Below are 16,984 nucleotides of genomic sequence, written 5' to 3'. Positions count from 1 at the left end.
TGGAATGAGCACCCTACTCAAACACACACATCCTCCACCCCCTCTCCTTAACCTAGTAACTGCAATTAACCTTTTTTTTTTGGATACTAAGGGCAATTTAGCATGGCCAATCCACCTAACCCGCACATCTTCGGACTGTGGGAAGAAACCGGAGCACCCGGAGGAAACCCACGCAGACACAGGGAGAACGTGCAGACTCCGCACAGACAGTGACCCAGCCGGGAATCAAACCTGGGACCCTGGAGCTGTGAAGCAACTGTGCTAACCGCTATGTTAACGTTAGCCTCTTATATTAATATTAGCCTGTTATTACTCTCCCTTGACAGGCAGCTCACGTTGAAATTCCAGCCCCTCCCAACCCCTAAATCTTCTTGCGGGAGAGAAAACAGCCAGGAGGAGCTGCCTCTTAATGCGAATCTTCCAGGCCATTCTGAGGAGGTGGTGGGGGAGATTCCGGGCTGGGACAATAGGGAGGGAACAAGAGGTGGAAGTACTGATCTCTCACCTGAGCCCAGTACAGGTAGAGACATTGCCCAACACCTTCAGTCCTGTGAAGAAATTGTGCTTTGTAAATCAGTCCACCCCTGATCCTATTTATAAACCCAATCTGCAGTCACCCGGGACAGATGGAGACATTGTGAGCTTCTGCCAGCACACTTGCACTTTGCTAATGAAATCTTCTTAATCGCCATGAGTCGCTCTGCTAATCAGATCTGTCTATCTACCTTCTGACCACGAGATTTCTAGCAGACCGTCACATTGTTTCCAAAGAATGCCTCTCCACCCAGACACACTGCAGCAAGTCTGGGCTTCAGAAACGTGAGTTCGCATTTCGAAAACATTTCCATAATTGAGCGAGCATAACCAAGTCAGCTGGAGCTCGGTGAGGTCACACATTTCGTGAGCTACAAGAAAAGGAAATCTGTGTATTTTCTAACTGGAGTGAGAAACTGGGAACGGTAGGAGAGATTTGGAGGTCCAACGAGCTAAATCAGTTAAATAAAAGCGAAATACTGTGGATGATGCCGGAAATCTGAAACAAAAGCAGAAAATGCTGGGAAAACTCAGCATCTGTGGAGAGGAAAGAGTGTTTATGGGCAGGACTTTCCGCCCATTCACGTTGGCGGAATCTTACAGTCCCACTGACGGCACACAGTCGCCATGCATTTTCCGACAACGAGGGGTGCGCTCAACGGGAAACCCCTTTGACAAGACGGTGCGGCACCCAGCCACTGGCGAGCCGCCCTGTGCCGCTACAGGACTCACTGCGGAGGGGGTGCAAAATCCCACCCAATGTTTCGAGTCCGTATGATTCTTTTTCAGAGCTGTTGTTGCCTCAGAGCTGTTGTATAGTTAAATCTGTTAAAGCGGGTGGGCAGTTACAAAATGCATTGTAGTTATTGGAATATTGATCTCTTTCTCGAGTGGGAGCAAGTGGTGTTCAGTTCTACACAGCTCTGACTGGATCCTGTGTTGAATTCTGTATTCTGTTCTGGACACTGCTCTTCAGGAAGGAGACACTGATTTCCGAGTGGTTGTAGCACGGATACACCAGACTGACAGCAGGGTTAAATAATGAGAAACGTTTGCCAAAACCTGCCTTCTATTTCTTTGAGGGCAGCTGATGGACAAGTGAGTAGGTAGAGGAATTTAAATGTTAAAAATGATTTGATGGGTAAGATACAGAAGTGCTGTTTCTTCTTGTGGGTAATTAAGCACAGGAGGACATCATCTTGAAGTTAGAGCCAGGCTATTTCGGAAACCAAGAAATACCTTGTTTACACAAAATCAGGATTTACCTGCCTCAGAAGTCTGTGGATGCTAGGGGACAATTGGGAGGTTTAGAATTCTCAGGCTGTGAGGTTTCTGTTAGGTACGAGTACTGGGGTATGGGGAGCAAAGGCAGGAAATTGGAGGTTAGTTACAGATCAGCTGTGATCTTATTGGACCATGATGGAGGCTCGAGGAACTGAAGACGCACTCCTGTTATATTCTTATCCGTACTATTCAATCATTCAATTTTGTTAAGCATTTAGATCTAACTAGCATTAGCATTAGAGGGACATAGTTACAAGGTGACCAAGGTTTGGAAATAAATATTCCATGGTGCACAATGTTTCAGAAAGACAGTCAAAATGGCAAAGGAGGTGAGCATGCCCTGATAGTAAAGGATGACTTAAAGCCTCAGAAGATTGCAAAGTAGAATCAGTACGAGTAGAAATTAGAAAAAACTCGAGTCAGAAAATACTGTTGGGAGCAGTGCTATGACTTGACCCTTGGCTAGGTCTGCAATTTTGTTCTGGGGCGAAATTCTCCAACCCCCCGCCGGGTCGGAGAATCGCCGGGGGCTGGCGTGAATCCCGCCCCCGCCGGTTGCCGAATTCTCCGGCACCGGATATTCGGCGGGGGCGGGAATCGCGCCGGTTGGCGGTCCCCCCCCCCGTGATTCTCCGGCCCGGATGGGCCGAAGTCCCGCCACTAAAATGACTGTCCCGCCGGCGTAGATTAAACCACCTACCTTACCGGCGGGACAAGGCGGCGCGGGCGGGCTCCGGGGTCCTGGGGGGGGTGCGGGGCGATCTGGCCCCGGGGGGTGCCCTCACGGTGACTTGGCCCGCGATCGGGGCCCACCGATCCGCGGGCGGGCCTGTGCCGTGGGGGCACTCTTTCCCTTCCGCCTTCGCCACGGTCTCCACCATGGCAGAGGCGGAAGAGACTCCCTCCACTGCGCATGCGCGGGAATGCCGTCAGCGGCCGCTAACGCTCCCGCGCATGCGCCGCCCGGAGATTTCATTTCCGCGCCAGCTGGCGGGGCACCAAAGGCCTTTTCCGCCAGCTGGCGGGGCGGAAATTCGTCCGGCGCCGGCCTAGCCCCTCAAGGTTGGGGCTCGGCCCCCAAAGATGCGGAGCATTCCGCACCTTTGGGGCGGCGCGATGCCCGACTGATTTGCGCCGTTTTGGGCGCCAGTCGGCGGACATCGCACCGATACCGGAGAATTTCGCCCCAGATTCAGGATGAGATGCCCTCAAATAGTTATTCTCCCGGGTGTGAAGGGATGAACTGGCTCCCGTTCTTTATTCAACCCCATCAGTTTGTTGCAACAAGGTTAATTTAAAAGGGATCCTTCCTTCTTGGTACCATTTCCCAGTCCAAATGTATTTGTATTTTCAAAGGAACAAATTTAACTGTACTTTTCTGAGTTAAAGAGTGAGTTTATTAGATGCTATAACAAAATTACAAACATAAAATGCAACACACATACACACAGATTAGAAATGAAAAGTGAGTCCAAAAAAGTTTAAAAGATATCCGCATTGGTCTTTGGCTTGTCCATGAGGAGTAAGTGGTGAAACGTTGCGGACTTTAAGTTGTGTGATTCGGGCAGTGCTGACTTTGGCAGTTGTGCAGTTGTTTTGCAGATTCTTGTTTGGCAGGTTAGCTGGAAGGAGTGGCCCTGTTACCTTTTTGACTGAGGCGTTGCTAACTTGTGGCTTGCTTCCAGCAATCAGATAGAGAGAGAAACTTTACCTGAAAGCGCAGGGATGCCGAGTGGATGTTATTCAGCTGTAATCCTCACAACACACACTAGCACTGCAGTACTAGAACAACCGATGAGCACACTGTAGCGCACAAAGACTCACGAGAGACGAATAGAGATGAAGTCGATGAGGCTTTATTAAGCGTGACTTGTTCCCCGCAGTTCAGTAGCAGACTGGCCTGCGGGGGAGAACTCCTGGTTCTTATACTCCGCCTTCATTGCGGAGCTAGAGGTCAACAGCCAACCAGGACCCGGGATCTGTCAGCCAATGACATCACGGCTTCACAGTCCCACATGACCCCTAATGCATACTACCACATTCACCCCTTGTTAAAAATGAACCCGGCGGGGTGGTGCTTCGCATGGTGGTAAGGGTTTACAAGGCTGGTCCTGGGAGGAAAACTTTTGCATGTCATCACAGTATGTACATTTTTTTGTTTTGAACTATTTACAGTAAAAAGGGGGAAAAAGAAAGAGTTCTCGTTAAAGTCCACAACATTGTAGTGTTACATCGATGCCACGAGTCGGTCGGGCGGTCTGGTCGTCCTCGTCGATCGCCTCGGCCCCGGTGGTGGTGCGTGTTCCAGTGTTGTCGTCTCCGGGAGCCTTACGGTTTCTGCTTCAGCTTCACTTCTGGTCGGACCTGGGAGGAGGACCGATCCTCCCGGGAAGGGGGCGCTCGCGGGGTGCGCCGGTGGCAGGGAAGGGGTGATTGGTGTCGGGGGGGTGTGCGTGTTGCCGGCGGGCGCCAGATCTCGCAGGGAGACCGTGTCCTGTCGGCCGTCGGGGTACTCCACGTAAGCGTACTGCGGGTTCACGTGGAGGAGGCGAACCCTCTCGACCAACGGGTCCGACTTGTGCGCCCGCACATGTTTTCGGAGCAATATGGGTCCTGGGACCGCCAGCCAGGTCGGCAGCGACGTTCCAGAGGAGGACTTCCTGGGGAAGACAAGGAGGCGCTCATGAGGCGTTTGGTTAGTGCTAGTACACAGTAGCGACCGGATGGAGTGGAGAGCGTCCGGGAGGACCTCCTGCCACCGTGAAACTGGGAGGTCCCTGGACCGTAGGGCCAGTAGGACGGTCTTCCAGACAGTGCCGTTCTCCCTCTCTACTTGCCCGTTCCCCCGGGGGTTGCGGGGGTTGTAGCTGGTCGTCCTGCTCGAGGCTATACCGTTGCTGAGCAGGAACTGGCGCAGCTCGTCACTCATGAAGGAGGACCCCCTGTCGCTGTGGACGTATGCGGGGCAACCGAACAGTGTGAATATGATGTTAAGGGCTTTAATGACTGTGGCCGCTGTCATGTCAGGGCAGGGGATGGGGAAGGGGAAACGGGAGTACTCATCCACCACATTCAGGAAGTATGTGTTGCGGTCGGTGGAGGGGAGGGGCCCTTTGAAATCCAGACTAAGGCGTTCAAAGGGACGGGAAGCCTTGATCAGGTGCGCACCATCCGGCCTGAAAAAGTGCGGTTTGCACTCTGCGCAGATGTGGCAGTTCCTTGTGACTGTACGGACCTCCTCCACAGAGTAGGGGAGGTTGCGGGACTTTATAAAGTGGTAGAACCGAGTGACCCCCGGGTGGCAGAGGTCCTCGTGGAGGGTTTGGAGGCGGTTAATTTGTGCGTTGGCACATGTGCCGCGGGATAGGGCATCGGACGGCTCGTTCAGCTTTCCGGGGCGGTACAGGATCTCATAGTTGAAGGTGGAGAGCTCGATCCTCCACCTTAAGATCTTGTCGTTTTTGATTTTGCCCCGCTGTGCATTATCGAACATGAAGGCTACCGACCGTTGGTCCGTGAGGAGAGTGAATCTCCTGCCGGCCAGGTAATGCCTCCAATGTCGCACAGCTTCCACTATGGCTTGGGCTTCCTTTTCCACTGAGGAGTGGCGGATTTCTGAAGCATGGAGGGTTCGGGAAAAAAGGCCACGGGCCTGCCCGCTTGGTTAAGGGTGGCCGCTAGAGCTACATCGGAGGCGTCGCTCTCGACCTGGAAGGGGAGGGACTCGTCGATGGCGCGCATCGTGGCCTTTGCGATATCCGCTTTGATGCGGCTGAAGGCCTGGCAAGCCTCTGTCGACAGAGGGAAGGTCGTGGTCTGTATTAGGGGGCGGGCCTTGTCTACGTACTGGGGGACCCACTGGGCGTAATATGAAAAGAACCCCAGGCAGCGTTTTAGGGCTTTTGAGCAGTGCGGGAGGGGAAATTCCATGAGGTGGCGCATGCGTTCGGGGTCGGGGCCTATTATCCCATTGCGCACTACATATCCCAAGATGGCTATCCGGTTTGTGCTAAAAACGCACTTGTCCTCGTTGTATGTGAGGTTCAAGGCTTTAGCGGTCTGGAGGAATTTTGGGAGGTTGGCGTCGTGGTCCTGCTGATCGTGGCCGCAGATGGTTACGTTGTCGAGGTACGGGAACGTGGCCTGCAACCCTTGTTGATCAACAATTCGGTCCATCTCTCGTTGGAAGACCGAGACCCCGTTTGTGACGCCAAATGGGACCCTTAGGAAGTGGTATAATCGCCCGTCTGCCGCGAAGGCTGTGTACTTGCGGTCACTTGGGCGGATGGGGAGCTGATGGTAGGCGGACTTGAGGTCCACGGTGGAGAAGACCTTATATTGGGCAATCCGATTGACCATGTCGGATATGCGGGGGAGAGGGTACGCATCTAGTTGTGTGTACCTGTTGATGGTCTGGCTATAGTCTATGACCATCCTTTGCTTCTCCCCTGTCTTTACTACTACCACCTGTGCTCTCCAGGGACTGTTGCTGGCCTGAATTGTGCCTTCCTTCAGTAGCCGCTGGACTTCGGACCGAATGAATGTCCGGTCCTGGGCGCTATACCGTCTGCTCGTAGTGGCGACGGGTTTGCAATCCGGGGTGAGGTTTGCAAACAAGGATGGGGGCTCAACCTTGAGGGTTGCGAGGCCACAGATAGTGAGTGGGGGTATTGGGCCGCCGAATTGGAAGGTCAGGCTCTGCAGATTGCACTGGAAGTCTAATCCCAGTAATGTGGGCGCGCAGAGTTGGGGAAGGACGTAGAGCCTGTAGTTTTTAAACTCCCTCCCTTGCACCGTTAGGGTCACTATGCAGAAGCCTTTAATCTGTACGGAGTGGGATCCTGCAGCTAGGGAAATCTTTTGCGCACTGGGACGGATGGTCAAAAAACAGCATCTAACCGTGTCGGGGTGGATGAAGCTTTCCGTGCTCCCGGAGTCGAGCAGGCATGGTGTCTCGTGCCCGTTTATCAGCACCGTTGTTGTCGTCGCCTGGAGCATCCGGGGCCGTGCTTGGTCCAGCGTCATTGAGGCCAGACGTGATCGTAGTGCTTGAGCGTCTTCCTCGAACCCCGTGGAGCCGTCGACACTGGGGTCCATTGTTGCCGTCCAAGATGGCGGCGGGGGTGAACAAGATGGCGGCGGGGGGTGAACAAAATGGCCGCCCCCATGCATCGCACATGGCTGGGGGGGTCACAAGATGGCGGCGGGGGTGGACAAAATGGCCGTCCCCATGTGTCGCACAGGTCTGGGGGGTCCCAAGATGGCGGCGCCCCTCCTCCCCTCGTGGTGGCCGGGACCCAAAATGGCGGCGCCTGCGGATCGCACATGGGGCGCTGGGGGCGTTGGGGAGCGTTAGAAGCGGGCAGGTCACCTTGTTCTCCGGGGACAGCGGTGGCCGGGACCCAAACTGGTTGCGCCTGCGGGTCGTACATGGGGCGCTGGACAGCGGTGGCCGGGACCCAAACTGGTTGCGCCTGCGGGCCGTACATGGGGCGCTGGGGGGGTTGGGGAGCGTTAGAAGCGCGCAGGACTCCTTGTTCTCCGGGGACAGCGGCGGCCTCCCGGGACCGGCACACAGCCGCGAAATGGCCCTTTTTCCCGCAGCTCTTACAAATCGCTGCGCGGGCCGGGCAGCGCTGCCGGGGGTGTTTCGCCTGGCCGCAGAAATAGCAGCGGGCTCCCCCGGGACGACTTGGCGTCTGAACCGCGCAAGCCTGTGGGGTGGGGGGGGGGTTGTCGCGGCGGGGGTCCACGGAGCCCAAGGGGCTGCCGCGTGGTCAGGGCCGTAGGCGCGGGCGTTTCGCGCGGCCACATCCAGGGAGGCTGCAAGGGCCCGTGCCTCTGAGAGTCCTAGCGACTCTTTTTCTAAAAGTCTTTGGCGGATTTGGGAAGAGTTCATACCAGCCACAAAAGCATCACGCATTAACATGTCCGTGTGTTCCATCGCGTTTACCGGCGGGCAGCTGCAGGCCCGTCCCAAAATTAGTAGCGCGGCGTAGAATTCATCTATCGATTCTCCGGGACTTTGCCGTCTCATTGCGAGTTGGTAGCGTGCGTAGATCTGGTTCACTGGGCGAATATAGATGCTCTTTAGTGCTGCGAACGCCGTCTGGAAATCCTCTGCGTCTTCGATGAGAGGGAAAATTTCCGGGCTTACCCTCGAGTGCAGGACCTGTAGTTTCTGGTCTTCTGTGACCCGGCCGGGGGCCGTTCTGAGGTAGGTCTCGAGACAAGTCTGCCAGTGTTTGAAAACTGCTGCTGAGTTCATTGCATGGGGGCTGATCCTCAGGCATTCCGGGATGATCCTGAGCTCCATAGTCCTTTAAGCACGCTTAATAAATTGTAGCGCACAAAGACTCACGAGAGACGAATAGAGATGAAGTCGATGAGGCTTTATTAAGCGTGACTTGTTCCCCGCAGTTCAGTAGCAGACTGGCCTGCGGGGGAGAACTCCTGGTTCTTATACTCCGCCTTCAGGGCGGAGCTAGAGGTCAACAGCCAACCAGGACCCGGGATCTGTCAGCCAATGACATCACGGTTTCACAGTCCCACATGACCCCTAATGCATACTACCACACACACAAACACCTGGGTTGCAGTTGACTATCGACCCCTTTTCTTGTGTATTCCTGGAAGGTGAAAAAAACACTTATTTCAACTCATATCATGTCTGGAAAATTTCTGTTGAGATGGTAATCAGCCTCCATTATCTCCACAGGAAATTACAGTTCAGTTTTTACATTGCATCTCCTCCCTTGAAGTGTCTCTGTCTGAAATTCCTTGATATCCTCCCGGTGTGATATTCCATGGTATCTTTCAGGACTGAGTATAAGCCACACAGGAACTTCCCAGACATTCGCAGAATTTACATTCTCAGCCATCTTTTGCTTGTATGTCCGTTTTTTAAAAACACATAGTCTTCCTTAAAAATATGTCCCTAAGTAATTTGGGGCTGTGATCTGTTGTCATGACTAGTTTATAGGCTTCCTAACAGTAGTTCTACCATTGGACAGAGCATTAAACAAGAAGCATTGGAGCTTGTAACAAAGTCAATGAGCCATAACATCCTACTAGTGGCAGCAAGTCATGTCCTGTTGGAATCACAGCAGTGTATGGTGCATTTACTGCTCTGGGAAACTTTGTTTAACCTCCGGTGATCGGTGCAGATCTGGACTGCAGAGAAAGAGTCCCTGAAGGCCACAGTATGATGCAACTAGACCACTCCCCTATTTTTCACTGCACTGACCCAACACCCCTCTCCCCGATCTGATCCAACACCCCCTTCCTCACGACTTGACCCCACCCACTTCTCCCCGGAGTTGGGGGGGTAAGTCTCAAGGAGGGGTCAAGGAGGGGGCTTGGGAATACCCTGGAGAATGATTAGTCAGGGGGCGGGGTTGCAGAGTGTTGGGGATGTCTTGCGCTGGATCCAGTCTTGGTGTTTAAAATAGTTATACTGAAGGTAGAAGAGCTTTTATTTCTTCTGACTCATTCAGAGTAACTATCAGGGCAAAATCATCCGAAGTTAGCGATTTAAAGCACTTCTGTCAGATGGTTTCCAGCAAAATGCAATTCACCAGGAAATCTCTGACCAATTACCACATAAACCCTTACCTGGGAAGTTACAAGATGAATTCCCCATCTTTGGGGTACCCCCGAAATCCGATACTGGGGAGCCAGGAAGTTATGGATAATTGTGGGAAACATTGAGCTGGGTTCTCCGATTCTAGGGCTAAGTCCCCACGACGGCCAGAAAAACTGGCGCAAAACGGCCACCGATTCCCCGTTTTGCTGGGGGCCATCGATAGGTGGCGGCCATGTCCTGAGGCCATCGATATGTGGTGAGGCGTACTCTCTGAGTACGCTGCTCTGGAGGGGGTGGAGTATCGCGAAAGCAGCGCCGCACTCGATTTGGTAGGGAACTCCGATTCTCCGGCCGGTCGCCAAACGTGATTTCGCCGCTGGCAACCGGAGAATCCAGCCCATTCTTCATAAATACTGGGACAATCAAATTGGAAAGAGTAGTCTGGAATATCAGTTTGTGGAATGATTTTGTGACAGTTTCTTGGATCTATTCATTTTGGGACCAACTATGGATAAAACTGTCTTCGGTCTGGTATTGTGCAAAGTAGTAAGAAAATCCACTGAGAAATAGTGATCATAATATCATTGAATTTCAGGTTAGATTTGAAAGTGACATACTCCAATCACAAACAAGAATCTTCAATGAAACCATAGCTATGACGAGAGAACTGGCAATGGTAAATTGAGTAAATAGACTAAGAGGTATGGCTGTATCTGAGCAGTGGGAAATATTTAAAGAAACAATTCACAATGTCCAGTCTGTGCGGAGTCTGCACATTCCCCCCGTGTTTGCATGGGTTTCCTCTGGGTGCTCCGGTTTCCTCCCACAAGTCCCGAAAGACGTGCTGTTAGGTAATTTGGACATTCTGAATTCTCCCTCTGTGTACCCAAACAGGCGCCGGAGTGTGGCAACTAGGGGCTTTTCACAGTAACTTCATTGCGGTGTTAATGTAAAACTACTTGTGACAAAAAAAGATTATGATTAAAAAAGGTTATGATCAGGTATAGATCAGGTCAAGTAATGAAACCAAACATATTGGGCGGGATTCTCCCATCCGTTGGCAGCGCAGGTTTCCCAGCGGTGTGGCGTGGCCACAATGGGAAGTCCCATTGTCAGGTGGTGGGAATGGTGAATACCGATGCTGGTGAGGGCGTGCCGACAAGGAACAGGCTGTTGGCGGACTGGAGAATTCCATCCATTAAACTTGGATGTCTCCATGGGTAAATAGGCTGGGAAATAGAATTGGAACAACCAAACCCGATTACAGAGAAGATGGAATAAAGGGCCCCAGTCAAATTCCGCACACACTGTGAAATTACAACCCGACTCCCAGGTAAGATTTGCAGAGTGCTGTTTGGCTATTTGACCCTGGAAAACATCACACTGCACCAGCCAGATTGTCCCATGAAGTTCTTGGAGTTGTTCTCACTCTATCCCCAGAGGGGCAGTACACATGGAGTTCACTGCCAGCAGAATCTTGGTGATGGAGCTTGGCCGATTCTAAGCACATTCGCAGACAATAGTCTGTTTCAAAATTAAAATGTGGAAACCAAAGAAGTAAAGTGAAATGCTACAAAATACAAAAAGTCTTTGAAAGAGCAGGTCAGTCGATATCTTCACGGATCACCTTTAGAGAAGAGTCCATGAGAAATGGGAAAGTAAATGTCCTTTTTTTTTTTTGCAGCGTTATACAGGATCGACAGCACAGATTCAAACTATTTGGTCCAGCCAGCCTATAGGAATACAGGAGCAGGAGGAGCCCATTCGGACTACAATGCCATTCAATAAGATCATGGCTAATCTGGTTGTGGTCTCAATTCCACTTTCCTGTCTGTTTGGGGCAGCACGGTAGCACAAGTGGTTAGCACTGTGGCTTCACAGTGCCAGGGTCCCAGTTTCGATTCCCTGCTGGATCACTGTCTGTGCAGTCTGCACGTTCTCCCCGTGTGTGCGTGGGTTTCCTCCGGGTGCTCCGGTTTCCACCCACAGTCCAAAGATGTGCAGGTTAGGTGGATTGGCCATGATAAATTGCCCTTAGTGTCCAAAAAGGTTAGGAGGGGTTATTGGGTTATGGGGATAGGGTGGAAGTGAGGGCTTAAGTGGGTCGGTGCAGACTCGATGGGCTGAATAACCTCCTTCTGCACTGGATGTTCTATGTTCTTATGTTCCCCCATAACCCTTGACTCCATTGTCTATCAACAATCTGTCTAACTTGGATATATTCAATGACGCAGTCTCCACCGCTCTCTGGGAAATTGGAATTCCACAGGCAAAGACCCACACAGAAAAGGATTCTCCTCATCTCAGTCTTAGAAGGGAGATTTCTGATTTTTAAACCGTGTCCGCTGGTTCTATCTCACCCACATTTGGAAACATTCTCCTTGTGCCTACCTATGTCACTGTTAATGCTCCACATAGAGCATCCTCCTAAGCCCCTACTCGTTGTCATAGCAAAGTTCCACCATTTAGGTAGTCTCTGAGTAAAGTCATTTCTCCTGAATTCCTTGCTGGATTTGCTGGTGATGTCTTTATGGCCCCAGCTTTGGACTCCCACAGGAGGGGAAACATCTCTACCTTCACAAACCCTTTTGTAGTCTTAAAGATACCAGGTCACTGCTCTGCTTTCTCTTTCCGAGGAGATAAAGAGCCCCAGCCCATTTCTTTCCTTTTCCTGTCATGCATAAACTCTTGGAGTAATATTTCATGGCGGCTGGGTGGGCACGGCCAATCCAGAAGACTATTAATTAGCGTGCGATTATGTCGGGCTCGCAACTCGATGTCATCGCTCGCAACCCGATGTCATCGTTCGCAACCCAATGTCGTCGCTCGCTTGCACAATAAGTTAGTCGGTGCGCTCAGGCCTGATCCCGCTGACAATAACGGATGTAATTAAGGGGATTAAAACCGCAATGACCCAAATTTAAAGTTGCCCCTGCAATTCTAAGCTCGTCGCATGGACATGGATGTGTGAACAAACCAAATTTGTTATTTTACATGTGAGGGTGGGATAAAAGGGATCTGCTGCAAACAGTGGCTGAGGAGTTAGGCATTTGCGGGGTGAGATGAGTTGGCGTTGTGTTGGGTACATCAGGGTGGTGGAGCTCAAATGACATTTGAATCATCTGGCATCAGAGGTTTGGGTCCCTCTGTCACAGTTTGTGAACAGGTGTGTCCCATTGGGCAACCTGCTGATGGGTATTGTCTATTTGGCCGGGGGCACCTCCTTCTTTGAGGAGGAGAGGGGACAAAGATTGAGGAGGCCTTGTCACTGCAGGCATCCCCTCGGGTAGAGGTGCAGGTGCAGGATGATCAAGGCTAGCAGAGAGGGCAGGGAGAACTCCCCTACAGAAGAGACCAATACACTGCTGCCAGGATGTACAGGCAGAAATGAACATGACCAAGGTCCAGTGCTGTGGGAGGCTCCAGCTTTCAAGGGAAGCCTGCTGAGCATCTGTCAGGTGATTGGGCCCGAGACAGCCTCCAACTAGGCTGGAGGACACCATGGGCTGAATTCTCCGCACCTCGACGCCGAAATCGTGGCCGGCGCGGGGGCGGAGAATCCATTTCCCCGCACGGAATTAGGTCCAGCGGGCGGTTCCCCGATTCTGTGGGCCCCGAAAAGCGGCGTACTCAGAGAGTACGCTGCACCGCCTAGCACCTACCTGGGGCCATTCCTGGAGGCCTGCTCCTCCATTCTCCGTCCCCGACCGGCCGAATTCCCAACGGTGGGGACCACCCATGGTCTCACCGTCTATGATACCCGTGTGGCGGTTTCGGACTCAGTCCGCGGTCGCTCTGCTCGGGGGCGGGCCGATTGGAGTGCAGGGGGGGGCCTTATATGGGTACCGGGGTATTTTTGGGTGGGCGGTCAGGGTCGGGCACATGGCTGATCGGGGGGTCAATTTTCAGGATCCCGCTCTGCGGTCCGAGTCCACCATGGAGCACGGCGGCGCCGCTGGAGACCGCCACCATGTGCATGCGCGACCTCCGACCCAGAGGTGCGGGGGCCCGTATTTGCTGCAAAAGTTGCTAGATCTACGCCGGATCCCTGCTCGACCCCTGCAAGGCTAGGAATATGTGGCCCTTTCACGCCAGTATTTCTGCCGTGAAAGTCCACAGTTTTGACACTGGAGTGTAGACATAGTCCCAATCACGGAGAATCCAGCCCCCTATGCCCATGGCTCTGAATGTCAGAGTGGCATCAAATGTTTATGGCTCCGTATCCTTCCAGGGCGCTGTGAAATTACAACCCGACTCCAGGTAAGGTTTATGTGAAGTCTGGTCACTGATGTCCAGTTCAGGCATGTGAGCCAATTCATTAATTTTACTACAGCCCAGGACAACCAGGCTGAGCGGGCAAGTGGATTCACAGCCACTGCAGTGTTCCCTGCACCCAGGGTGGCATTGATTGCACCCTTGTGGCCTTCAAATCACCAGGTGCCTTTGTGAAGATGACGAGGTTTCACTCGATGAACTTTCAGGTTATATTTGACCACAAGACCCAGATTCTTCAGGTGTGCACGATGTACCCAGGAAGTTCGTACGATGCATATCCTCTTTGTCACTCGCAGGTGCCCAGGCTCTTTGCTGCTCCAGCTCGTCTAGACAGATGGTTGATTGATCACCAGGGTTACCTGCTGAAAAGGTGACTGATGATGCCTTTCAGACACCCATTCACCCGGTGAGGAGAGGGACAGGGAAGGAGGAGGACTCCTGGACATGGCTAAACTTGCCATTAACAGGTCCAGGCAGGGGAGATGGAGGGGGCTGTCCAGCCCGACTGTCTGCCCCTCTTCCGCGGCTTTGTTCGCAGCCAGGTGCCCCTGGAGCGACAGCACGTGAAGCCCCCGGGCACCATTGAGACCTTACATGCCCGGTGGGCACCGCAGGGTCCAGGTGCTTTGTGGACACTTTTAATCACCTTTTAGTTTAAGTTTTTAAGTTTCCTAAGTACGGTTGCTGAGCAATGATACAACCGCTGCCATGTATCCACAAGGGCGGTGGTGGAGAGGAACATTGGGAAACTATTGACAAGGTTCAGATGCCTTTATCGACCCGGGGGTATCCTGTAGAACCCAGGCGAGTACTGCTCATACTAATTGTCCACTGCGCTCTTCACAATCCCGCTGTCTCCAGGGGGGAGTCCTGTGACCAGGAGGACGCTGATACAGCAGTACCTTCCCCAGATGTGGACTTCCCCAACAAAGACTCTGGTGCTGATGCTGGGCAGCCAGAGGTCGAGGACATTAAGCGCGCAATCGGGAACCTTCAGGGGGGCAGGGGGGGTCAGGGATGCACTGATTCAGCAACTCTTCAGATAGGCTGACATCCCTGCCTTTCCGCAGCACCAGTGGGCACTGCCATCTTCCCAAACACACAATACTCATCCATTCCATGAGTCTATTCCCTTCCAAATAAAGTTTGATATCTCTGTTCAGACAATGATTAGTCTGGCACCAATGAAGCACGCAGGACACTTCTGCCTTGAGTACAGTATGATATTTAGTGTGAAAATATCAAGATGAAACAAATAAAAGCAAATCCACCCAGATCGTGAACAAAGTTCTTGAAATGAAAATAAAGCATTAGCGCCCAGTACGGAGCCCTTGTTGTGACGGGCGTGTCTCGAGTTTATGTCTAGGTGCCCCCCTCCCCCCCCACTTCGATGACAGTGGAGTTGGAGGCAGGTTGCTGATTTTGTTGCCCTGTTGGCACAGATTACCTTGGCAGTCGTCCTCTGGTCAGTGCAGCCTGAGTAAGCACCGCCCGGGAGGGTTCGCTTGTTCACAGTGCCAGGCAACCCTCAGTTGGTGTGGACTCGTAGGATGGAGCGGTATCTGGCAGAGGGATGGTGCCCTCATCTGGGGCCCAATGAAAAGAGTCCAAAGAGATGCGACCATCTCGTCCACCATTCTGAGGTGAGTCATCACCATCCACTTCACCAATGAAAAATAGGTAACCAATGCTGCTTGGCTCCTCCTTCTCCCACACAGGCATTGACCTCCTGAGGGCTTGCAGGTCTGAGCACAACCCCAGTAACTCATCACTGAGTTCCTGGAACTGCCACTCCATGAGAATTGCCACTCTCTCAATGGATGAGGCTGTGCCCTCGTAGCTCAGGGTCAACACAGAGCTCATGCTCAACAGGAACTCCTCCACGACAGAGTCCATGGCACGCAGACACTCAGGGATCTCCGCCAGATCACCACACGCATTCTGCTGGACATCCAGCATTTGTGCCTCATGGACAACTCCAAAGGCTCATCATCTTCCTCTGGCTCAGCATGTTCCTTGCCTTCAGCAGTCCTCTGATTGCTGCTGCACTGGACACTTTCTGCCTGCACCATTTCCCCCTGTGAGCATGAAGTGCCCTCACTGCTGTGCCCTAACATCTCGTGTGTTTAGGGGGCAGGGGGCGGGGTGGGGGCGTCTGCCTGCTTCCTGGCTCTGATGGGCGGATCATCTGAGGGATGTAAACAATTGGTTACATTCATTAGTCGCATCACACAAATCAACATCTCAGCACAAGCTGGCCATCGCGATTAGTTTTAGTCGCATTGGGGTTTCTGTGTGCCTGCTGCATGAATACCACCTTCACCCTGAATATCACACGCTTCAGCCTAATGAGATTTTATCTTCCTCAAAGATGTCAGCCTCTCCGCGGCCTGGTGACCTCCCCCCTCGCTCACCCTCCAGCTCCAGGACCCCAGCTCATGGCTTGTGAGGATCACCAGGTTCGGAACACCAGAACCAGCAGTTGCAGATCATTCCGATTGTTGTGGCTCCATTTCTCCTGTAAGTCAGTGCAGAGTTCCAATGAGCACTGAGACCCTCACCTCGAACACCATACCATGATGCAACCCCCCCCCCCCCCGCCCCCCCCCCCCCCGCCCCCCCCCCCACCCCCCCGCCAACTCAAACCCCCCCGAGACGTTTGAGAACGTTAGCACCTCCTTGGAGACCTGAATCTTTGAATCAGTAGCTGCTGATACATCTTGCCAGCCTTGGGAAGCACCGGTACAGGTGTCACCCGAGACTACATGAGACCCGCACATTCAATTGCAATCACGGACGACCACGCTCCTCAGTGCCACATTCAGTTCAATGCCCCCTCAGTCCTCACCCATGCCGAGCATAGAAGGTCATTGAACATTTTCCGCCACCAGATCATGGTTCTCCAGACAAGGTCATGACTGCTGATGTCCGCTGCTACCTCGCTCCGTGCCTTCTTGATAAGGTGGAATGGTCTCCTCCTACTATCTTTTGGCTCCAGCTCATCCCTCCTTTGAGTGACTGCTTCCACCAATTCTCAGAGGCGGTCATCTGGGAAATGGGCCCTTGCTGACCAGCCGACCCCCCTCCCGTCCACTGCGACCTCCTGCCACTGCCATCACTCTGACAATGATTCTTCTGCAGCCTGTGGAGGCCACTTTTGAAGTCTGCGATGGGCCGCTATTGGACACGGCGCTTCCGCACACCCACCAGCCCCGCTCAAGCAATTTGGATGTGATTCACACTAGACTCCACTTCAATGGCAGCCAGCATAATATCGCAAGTTTTAATTAAATTCGGGGGAACGGG

General features: G+C 52.8%; 1 protein-coding gene across 7 annotated transcripts in view; it reads left to right on the top strand.

Moving 5' to 3' along the window:
• The first annotated feature begins 512 nt into the window (after positions 1–512).
• Positions 513–16,984, top strand: part of LOC140393941 (tubby protein homolog) — a 217,893-nt gene continuing 201,421 nt past the window's right edge. For 4 of the 7 annotated variants that reach the window (XM_072480615.1, XM_072480610.1, XM_072480614.1 and 1 more), the window contains exon 1: positions 514–819. In XM_072480615.1, the coding sequence (XP_072336716.1) occupies positions 773–819 (47 nt within the window). In that variant the 5' untranslated portion in view covers positions 514–772. Of the gene's footprint in view, positions 820–16,984 lie in introns of all 7 variants that reach the window. The other 3 variants (XM_072480616.1, XM_072480613.1, XM_072480612.1) reach the window with 2 other exon arrangements.

The sequence above is a fragment of the Scyliorhinus torazame genome, chromosome 17, assembly GCF_047496885.1.
Source record: "Scyliorhinus torazame isolate Kashiwa2021f chromosome 17, sScyTor2.1, whole genome shotgun sequence".
NCBI classification, from domain to species: Eukaryota; Metazoa; Chordata; class Chondrichthyes; order Carcharhiniformes; family Scyliorhinidae; genus Scyliorhinus; species Scyliorhinus torazame.
This window is presented reverse-complemented; position numbering and strand designations above follow the sequence as displayed.